Source organism: Eurosta solidaginis, chromosome 4 (assembly GCF_040869045.1).
Source record: "Eurosta solidaginis isolate ZX-2024a chromosome 4, ASM4086904v1, whole genome shotgun sequence".
In the NCBI taxonomy this organism is placed as follows: domain Eukaryota; kingdom Metazoa; phylum Arthropoda; class Insecta; order Diptera; family Tephritidae; genus Eurosta; species Eurosta solidaginis.
In genome coordinates this window covers 245,565,994-245,576,507 of record NC_090322.1, presented here as the reverse complement: position 1 = coordinate 245,576,507, position 10,514 = coordinate 245,565,994, and the positions used below count along the sequence as shown (strand labels likewise).

Below are 10,514 nucleotides of genomic sequence, written 5' to 3'. Positions count from 1 at the left end.
CGGAGTTAAATTTGAAGCAAGCCGGTACCAAAGCGGGTGCCTTGCCATGAATTCCGCCAATATTTCCTTTTGGTTTGGAAAATTATTATATTTTATTTTTTGTTCATCTATTTCATATATGTAATACTACTATATTTCTACAAAAAGCTAGGAACAATCCTAAACATCAGTGTGTCGATATGTTGCTGTTTTAACGTTTTTGTTTTTGTATTCAATAATCGAATGTACCTAAATTTCAATTTTTTCTTATCACACTTATGCTGCTACAATCACAAAAATTTTATAGGCTGTCTTGTTTTGATTTCGAATTCCAAACACATTGCGAGCATTTTCTATTAGCAATATAGGAGTATTACATATATGATTTATTTTAACAATTTTCTTACATTTTCAATGAAATTTGTGTGTATACGATCGCCAGTTTGTGTTCGAATGAAAGTGGTACGTAACGTGTACGTTCAGTCACTCGTCACGTATGTTGCGATCCCAAATTACATCGAAGTAGTACGTTCACGTATGTCATAATCCGAAAATCATGTTTTTACGTGACGAGTTATACGGTCACGGATGTTACGATTTGGTCCCTGTATACATTTTTCTTCTTTTCAACTTTATGTAATAGGTAGTATAACAGGTCAAAGGTTGATTTTCGAAAATATTAAAAATCATATATCGTTACTTTAATCCACAACGGCCCTGACCAACAGATTTCTAGAAACCACGTTTTTAGCAAAAAAAATTCGAAAGTGTAAGTACCAAAAGCAAGGGAGTTACGCCACTTTTGAAAAGAAATTTCTGAATGTAGGGAATGTGAAAAAAAGTTGTCCTGTAAAATTTTAAATTTGCTGGATAGGACCTTGAAAATTAAGCTAACGATATACAAACAAAAATATACGTGAACCATTCAAAATAGTGAAGATGGCAGACCGCCCACAATATTACATTTTTCCCTTTAAGTAAATAATAAAAATATTTATATAACGTAGAGTGCAGTTTTGAACTTCGAAAAACGGAGAAGTTACTTTTTGCTTATGGCCTTAATATAAAATCAAAAAATATGAATTGGTCCAAAGATAAACTTTAATTTTACCGCATAGTGTTCGAAATTAATCAATAACTATATAATAAATTTTAATTTGCCGCGATGTAAAGAGGTTTTACGCTACTATAAACGCAGCTATTGTGCGACTTTCTTAATTCATTTATTCTCCTTTAAACATTTTAATTGCTAGTACATTTATTTTATTTTTACGTTGTATCTTTTGTTGTATTTGCATTTCCATTTCGAATAAAGGCGCTGATATTAATTTCAACTATGAAACGTCTAAATCTTTGCATAGAAATGGACGGGTTAACCTACATTTTTCGAATAGCTACGTAAACATTTAAATAATTTTGCTTATTATTATTTTAATATTTATAATTTATCGCTTAAAACTAATGTCACATAGTGAGAGAGCAAATCTTATATTTAATGTGTATTTGTTTTATAGTTACAAAGAAGAGGTAGAGTTTTTAAATTAAGTAGTTTTACTTAAAAAATATATAATAAACATATATGCGTAGTAACAAATAGCAATAAATTAATTAACATCTAATATTTGTATAACAATAATTTATTTTGAAGAATTCGATGATTATTTGTTAGACTTTTGGAAATTAAATCATCTATAAATTATTTGGAAGCTGTATATCGGCACCCTTGTAGAATATAACTTCATCTCGGCTGCCAGTTCGAAAACGCCCTAACTCAGTAAACTCATCATTGCAGGGCCTTTCAGGCGGAGGTGGCTGCTATAACTGAGGCCGTTGACCACCCGAGAAATGCTGTTCACGGCTATAACCAAATTTGTATTTACTCTGCACTAAAAGCGCTTGGATCGGTCACATGTAAGTCCAAGGACAGTAGAGAAATGCCGCAAATCTCTTAACGAGATCGCTGAGCAAACTTCCCTCAGTCTGGTATGGGTGCCTGGACACTCGGAAATACCGGGCAATGATATGGCTGACGAACTTGCAAGAGGGGGCACATCCGTTCAGCTTTCGTCGTCCTGGAAGGGATTGAGCTTGCCGCTCGCTACCTGTAAGCTCACTGTGAAAGGGATTTTCCTCAGGGAAGCGGGTGTGAGATGGAGCAATCCCGAATCCTGCTACCATACTAAGCTCGTGTGGCCGGAATGGGACGCGAGACGCACTAGAAGTCTCCTTCTTCTTGGAAGGGGGGACATATCTCTGGTGGTTGCACAACGGTTGGTGGTCCCTTTAATGATTATTGCAGGAGCTGTAAAGACGAAGAGGATATAGAAACAGTCAAGCATTTTTTGTGCGATTGTCCTGCGCTTTGGCGCAAGAGGAAGAAATCTCTGGGATCCCCCTTCTTTGACGATATTTGTGATCTGGCTAAGTTGGAACCTAAGAACTTCCTGACATTTGCTGAATCGACCTGTTGGTTTGAGTAGGGGAGAGATCCACGTGGTATCACAATGGGACCTTTATACTAACCTAACTTAACTCAGCAGACTACTGAAAAACGTTCTTTATCAAATTTTGTTCGAAAAATTCCGCAAAACTGCACTATCTCAGCAATAAATTCATACATATGCCCTCGCAAAAGATAGTTTTCTTTAAACCAACTCTGAAATAGATCGTTTTCGAAACGGTATTCGAGATAGCGTGATATAGCACTCTTACATCTCGACGATCTACACCTTTTTTACTGTATTTGAGAAACGGTTAAACGTTTTTAAGAAAAAGAACATAGGGCAATTCGCTTTGTCTTGCAGGGTGCACAGATTTTCATCTCACGTGAGGCTTGTTATGACTCCTCTTTTATAGAAAGCTCAATAAAGTGAAATTTTTGAGCTAGAGGGTGAAGTTGTTTTATTAAATTATTTCCGAAAAATTGGGTCTCATAGAAAATTGTTGTATAATGTACAATGTAAGCCCACAGAGAACAAAAAAGAAATTCGCCGCCTTAAAGTATGCAACATTTTCTTACGCTTAATTTAATTCACAATTTCGGTGGATACGCACATAGCTGTTATGTTAGCTTAGTGCATATTTAATAAAGCCTCCAACAGCACAGCATCACAATGGTCCAACCCTGTTGAAACTGTAAATTTTATAGAGCATTATATTACTGGGAAAGATAACTGAACGGTATGCAGCACTGTTAATACAACAACAACAACGGGGATGATTATAAAATATGTTGTATATTTCCAGGCGAAATTCTTTTTCATTCTCTCTGTGACCTCCGAATACTCTTTTGCAATTTCGCTTTATTCTGTCATGCAAATTTAAAACTGCCAAAGCAATGAAAGAAACATTTTCAGATCTCCCAGCCATAGTTGGAATCAATCGGCCCAACACAATTGTTCCTAAATGAAGTCAGTCGAATAAATTTCAATATGCCTTGAAAACTCAAACTAGCTTGCAAAAGAGCTCTGAATATTGTTAGAAAAGACCCCTTTCCCGAATTTGTTTTCAAAGACATGTTACGAAATTGGTTCAGATGACTTTGACTCAAACTTCGTTTGATACGAAACTAATGGATATATACAACTTCAGAGTGTAATTTCCACGAAAGGAAATTAACACGGAATGTATAACTTTCACATGCCGACAAAATTAAAAAAAAAAAAAACCAGACCCAGAAATAAGCTTATACTTTTCGAAGTCTTGGGTTCGGTAAATCTGAATAGCCAATAAAATGTTTCATTTGTCTTCTTGTTTTCGAGATATTCTTACAAGAAGGTACGAAAATAACGTTTTTCGGCTGCTTCAATACGTAATTTTGACATTAAAAATCTACATTTCCTCACAAACGTTTTTTTTAATTTCTCCGATGTTGACTTGTGTTATATTGATATATACATGAACGTGCTCTCGTCCTTGCTCATTGCTAACATAAAGCAATATGTATAGCATAATTTCAGGCAGACTTTCTTATATAGAGTTTGAAGTTGTGTAGCAGATGGATCGATATAGTTCCTTTTCTCTTAAATGTTTTGTTTTAATCGTTTATTATAATTTTAGTTATAACATCCAGCTACATGCACCTACATGTTTAGTTTAGTGACCAAAGTGCCTAAAAGTATACTTCAAATTTGTTAACAATTATTTTTGGTTTTTATCGGCCTATTGATAAATGATTCAAGATTCGACGCGAGCTCAAGGCCAGAACAATAATTTTTTTTCTAATGATAACACTGGTTTACAGCCAAAATCATTTATATCTCAAGAACGAATTGAGCAATTCCAAAACGGAGACGAAACTTTTAAAAGGTAATAAAATATATATATATAAAACGAAGTGTACATTTTGATTGTCACTCCATAACTCGAGAACGGATAGAAAGATTGCCATGAAATTTTTAGGAAAGATACAGGAAGGAGAGATGATGTTTAGTTGATTTTGAAATCCCAAATCGGTTTAGCCATTCTTGAGTTATGATTTTTTTTTACAAAAAATTCAAAATTTGAAAATTTGGTATATAAATTTGCCTATATTAGTATTTACGGTCCTTTTTTCCGGGAAGTTAACCAGAGACGGACTGGGACTGGGATTAGAACTAGGACCGGGACTGAGACTCGGAGTGGGACTGGGACTGGGACTGGAACAAAATACATACCACCCTCTGGGACAGGCAATAAGGGATGAAGAAGAATGAGAAGAAGGTGAGAGAAGAGAAAAGTAGAAGTATACTGAGAAAGAAATAGAATGAGACGAATATGGAGATAGATGAAGCGAAAAAGACGGAAGGAGGAGTGAATATAAGGATGAGGAAAAAGTGAAGAGGGGTGGGGGAGGGCAGAGTTAGACGGAAAAAGCTTATTAAAAAATGCAGATAGGCCAAATTTAGGGCAGACCAACGTCTGCCAGGTCTGCTAGTTTTCTATAAACATACAACACTTTTTGCTAGGCCCTGCAGATTCAAAGATTTGTTCGTTATCTTTTACCAGTAGGGTACTTAAGTATTAAATGGATATATTTACTTGAATGCTTATAACTTTCGTATTAGTCCATCGACTTTGTTGAATGGAAGCTTATTTTTTTGTAATAAAACAGAGATTAGAGAGAAAAAAACAAATCTGCAAAAAAATAAAAAGTTTTCGAGATCCTTCCTCGCAAAGTACAATTTTTTTTATATTTTTACAAAAAAAATTGAAAAAACCCGTAATGATTGTTCGTTATCTTTGAATCTGCAGGGCCTAGCAAAAAGTGTTGTATGCACAGTTTATTTCAAATTTTATTACCTTTTAAAATCTTCAAACCGTTTTGGAATTCCTCAATTCGTTCTTGAGATAGATATGATTAAGTGGACCCAATTTTTTTTTTTTTTGGAAAAACGGTTATTCGTAAATATCTCAAAAACGTTACCATAGAATTAAAAATAATCTTGATTTTCGAAATCAGGGGGTGATTTTCCATAGGAATTTCATAATGGCGTCTCTGGTGCAGAAAAAAAATTGGACTTTGTGATCAAGTGTAATTATTTTTCTAAATTTGAAAAATTGTATTTTGTTTTTGGAATAGTAAGCATTATCAGTGATTTGCAACAGATGGCGCAACACTGAATAAATATAGTTGGTAAGACGGAATAGAAGTAGCGATTTGTCAGTCAAACAAACCACCGCTGTATAGCTAAATGGCTAGCGCAGCGTGCCTAAAGCGGACTGATGATGAAGGCTTAGCACCCTTCGAAATGGATCTATCTGCGCAGCTATGGCAGGTTGCCTGAAAAATTTTCTACCTACTATTCCAAAAACAAAATACAAATTTTCAAATTTAGAAAAATTAAAAAATAACAATAATTATCATTAGAAAAAAATTATTGTTCTGGCCTTGAGCTCGCATCGAACCTTGAATCAAATTTGTTAAGAAACTTTGTGGGAAGAAAATATGGCAAGCCTAAAGAGCCAGTTAACATTCCTTAACCCTAATGCCAGAGTCGTAACCATATTTTTACTTATCCATATCAAATTGGCATGAGTTGTATGTGCCTTAACCTAAAAATTGTGAAAATATCATAAAAATGAAGAAACGCCAAAAATTACAAACATATACCACAAAAAATAAGTCTCTTAGTCAAAACGTATCCAAAACAATAAATAAAATCTACAAGAAGTTAATAAATTCTCCAAATCAAATATTTTTTAGGTTATGGACATGGCGAAAAACCAAAAACCAATTGGTTGGCTATGGTATGGTTATGGCGTTAGCATTATGGTATGGCACCATTAATCGATTACATTGATTTCCATAAGGTTGGTTCAATCAGCTGTTTTATCTGGTTATGGATAAGTCACCATTAATAGGCCCTTAATAAAGTTACAAGAAGGATACCTGAAATCGAAACGGACCTTCAAAAAATAAAGCTACATTTTCAAGGCAAATAATTTCACTTTCAAAGCTTATATGACGTTTTGTAATAAAAAGAAATTTTCGCGAAGAAAAAGTGTAGCGAATATAGCAGAAAAACGTGTTTTTAGCATTTTCAGGTACAAATATCTCGAAAACTAGAACCAATTTAAAAATTCTGAGACTGGATTAAATTCCGTATACCGATGGCTTTTGCAAAAGTATTGGCTCGTTACTGGGTTTTAAATTTGTCGGCCTATGTTATCAGCACAATTCTTTATAATTTTTGTCAAGGGAGATTTTCTTATTCTCATATAAAAAAGTATGAAGATAAGGAAAAGTTATCCCGAAAAAATTATTAAGAATTGGGCTGTATAATTTATAAATACAATATCGCATAATATACATACATACATACTAAATACTTATGAATAAGTTAATGCTAAAATAAATAAATATTCGTAATTAAAAATATCACTTTTTTCTTCGCAATTCTATCAATAATAAATAATTTTAATAAATTAACTTAATTTATATTGATGCAATTTTTTTACTGACTATAAACAAATTGCTGCTTGCTATTGTAACCAGCACTGCTGTAATTAATGTAACATAGCATAATGACTACTAAACTCACATGCAAACATTCGTACTTACATATCTACTCTATACCAAATGTATTCGTTTCCTCTACTGCCAACAGCAATTTCTCAAACAATAGCTCTGGTGTAGGATAAGGCGGTAAATCTAAGCGATTAAAGCAGGTGTGTGCACGTGGCAATGCATTCGGTTTGCCCCATTTTTCAATACAAAAACGACGTGCTCCCGTTGAGCCGCGTAATGACGAAAAACCTTCATATGGTATACTCGAAGTGCCCGTAACAAATTGTAACATGCGTAAACGTTGCTCATTTGTAAATTTTTCGATGACTTGCCAAAACCATATGATCACTTGATGATTATCATGATAACCCGAACGATATTCGGTATTTAAACGCCAATCATTAATATCAATTTCCGCTGTACCCGCAATAACTAATTCCAATTCGCGTGCATCAAAAACGGAGACGAGACGCGCATCGACCACTTCATAAAAGCCACGCACCAACGATTCGGTTTGCTCTTGTACACCACGCTCCAAACGCCATTTAATCATACGTTCCAAATATTCTTTTTTATTTTTCTCATTAACAATTAAATTCTTACCACCTGGTTTCAATTCACGCTCCACCACACGTCCCAATAACTCTTCGGTAACACAAAATGTTAAACCCAAATCAATACCGTTGCCAATGTCATTGTCTCGTATCCATTGTAACGATTGATGAAATTCATTGTCGAGCGATTCCAGATCACTTAATGCAACGGGTAAACGCAGCAACGCCTTATAAAAGGGGCGCGTAAAAAAGGCATCCAATAAATATTGATGTACGAGTGCCAAGCCCAAAACACGCCCGCCAAACCGAAACCAATCATGACAATTGTCCACAAACGCTGATAATGGTGAAACTTGTACGGTGTAAGTGTCATTTGCTGAATATTCGAATAGGCCATAGTAAGGGTTGAAGAGTTCGCGTGAGAGCAAAAAGAAGAATTCTCTACAAAAATGAAAGTAAAAATTAATGAAATGAACGAAGAATTAATGAAAAATTTTAAAACTTTTTATTTCCAGTTTTTCAAATGATTTCTTTTTTCTCTAATATCAATAACAAAAACATTGTATAAAACCATATGAGCAAGTCTCGCTAATGAAATACAGAAAATTTCGAGTACTCTAAAATTTACAAAATTTTGAAATCATGAAACACTTTAAGACCGGAGTCTTTTATAGTATACTTATCAAAAAAAAGATTTTTTAAAGGTTGTCCGTCCGGACGCATCGTTTGTTTTAATTTTTCCCTAAATATTCAATAAAAAAAGTTTTTTTTTTCATTTCGTAAGTTTCGGCTTAAAAATGGATTTAATTTTGAAACAGAAAACAATAGTTTTTAAAATGTGTGGTTTTTTCAATAAAAGGTAAGTAATTACAAACAAGTATGGAAGGCTAAGTTCGGGTGTAACCGAACATTACATACTCAGCTGAGAGCTTTGAAGACAAAATAAGGGAAAATCACCATGTAGGAAAATGAACCTAAGGTAACTCTGGAATGTGTTTGTATGACATGGGTATCAAATGGAAGGTATTAAAGAGTGTTTTAGAAGGGAGTAGGCCATAGTTCTATAGGTGGACACTTTTTCGAGATATCGCCATAAAGGTGGACCAGGGTGACTCTAGAATGTGTTTGTACGATATGGGTATCAAATTAAAAGTATTAATGAGGGTTTTAAAAGGAATATATGTGAAGGCGATTTCGAGATATCGACCAAAATCTGGACCAGAGTGACCGAGAACATCAAATTGCTGCGAAATTATCCCGAGCACAATTCCGAAACGATGGCCGCCGTGGCGTGGTGGGACCGAATGTCCTGGGTTCAAGTTCAAAGCAACATTCTAAGCAGGGTCGCCCCTCGGCAGTTACTTGGCAAACAATACGAGTGTACTTTTTGCCATGAAGAGGTTCTCAGTGAAAATTAATCTGCCTTGCAGAAGCCGGTCCCGTCCCGCCAATTTGTAGGAAAAATTTAAAACATGCACGATTTATTTATTTTTTATAATCCTCAACGGTCGAAAAATAATCCCAAAATAGTTACGAAATATTGCCAAAGTGATATCGAATGACCGCGAAAAAGGCTTGAAAAGATACTGAAAACTTTTCTGATACAATCCCTTGAACAGTCACAAACATATTCCGAAAATTATCTTGAAGTTATATAAATATAATAAAGCTCATAATTATATGGCATTATTAATTCGAAAATGATAGTTCCAGAGTAAACAACAACAAAATAACTACGAAATAGTCCCGAATTGATCTGAAGATACGAGATAGTCCACACAAATCTCGAAGTTATCCCGACATAGTTTCGAAATAATAATACGGAAACTGTAGTCCCAAAACAAACAACGAAACAGCTTCAAAATTATTTCGAAATAATCTGGAGATACTCCAATAATAATCTCTAACTATCACCGAATAAATTTTAAAATTACCATAAAATTTTCCCGAAATATACCCAAAATTGTTCCATAAAATAAATCAGAAATGATCCGGAAATATTGTCGATATAATCACTAAAACAATTTTGAAATTCTCCTGAAAGTGAGCCGAAACTATCCCATAAACTCGAGGCACTTCCCACTTTTAAAAAATTGTTAGACATCTTATCAATATGATACCTAGATCTTAAACTAACTAAAAAGGAGCTTCTCCCAGACAGTGTGTGTCCCCGTCCAGACAGATTTTTGAAATTGAATAAAGAATTAAATAATTAAAAAACGTAAATTAAACCATTGGTCGTTTTCAAATAAAAACAACCCACAAGTAATACTACTTCATACCTTGATGGTCCACCATAATCTAAGCCCTCTTCAGTATCCCACAGCACAGCGAGACGTCCACGTTGTAAATCTTTTTTGTTGGCAGACATTATACGTCGGAAAGCGTCTTCTAGTAAATGTGTGCGCCTTATTTGCAATCTAAAGAGAAATTAATATTTTATTATGGCAAGTGGAAAAATATATATATTTAGCGATTCACAAGGTCTACCATTCGGAGTTATGTTTTAAACAAATTTCATATTGGCTATCTAAAAACGACTTAAAACTCAAGACTTTACAACGAATACGACAATCCTGTGAAATACCGAATCAATTTTAAATAATTCTTACTTTAATTTGTGTGGACCCTGTCCATAACCCTTTGATTCCAATTTGCGATAGAATCCACGTAATTTCGCTTCGAAATCACGCCGGAATGGCGGCGGTGCACGTTGTAGCATGCGCGAGTTTAGTACTGGTGAACCCTGAGGACTGCGTTCTTCAATAGGAACATAGCTCATAATCTCCTGTTCGAAAAGGCTGTAAAGAAATTAAGAACAAATTGTAATTAATTTATATACATAGTTGAATTAAAAAACTTATTCAATAACAAAAATAGCAGACGTGTTCGTGAATTTTTATCGAACAGAATTTTATGTGGAAGTTCCGTATATTAGAGTGTGTTGAACTTTTAATTTCTGAAACGCTGTACAAAAAGTTTTAACTATGGTG

The 10,514-nt window shown here is 34.4% G+C and overlaps 1 protein-coding gene across 8 annotated transcripts in view; it reads right to left on the bottom strand.

Moving 5' to 3' along the window:
* Nucleotides 1-2,607: 2,607 nt before the first annotated feature.
* The window catches only part of Hecw (Hecw ubiquitin protein ligase), a 69,370-nt gene continuing 61,463 nt past the window's right edge, over nucleotides 2,608-10,514 (bottom strand). For 6 of the 8 annotated variants that reach the window (XM_067785405.1, XM_067785407.1, XM_067785410.1 and 3 more), the window contains 3 exons: nucleotides 10,134-10,322; nucleotides 9,804-9,941; nucleotides 6,987-7,962 (listed from right to left, as the gene is read on the bottom strand). In XM_067785405.1, the coding sequence (XP_067641506.1) occupies nucleotides 7,026-7,962; nucleotides 9,804-9,941; nucleotides 10,134-10,322 (1,264 nt within the window). In that variant the 3' untranslated portion in view covers nucleotides 6,987-7,025. Of the gene's footprint in view, nucleotides 6,961-6,986; nucleotides 7,963-9,803; nucleotides 9,942-10,133; nucleotides 10,323-10,514 lie in introns of those variants that run through there. The other 2 variants (XM_067785406.1, XM_067785408.1) reach the window with 2 other exon arrangements.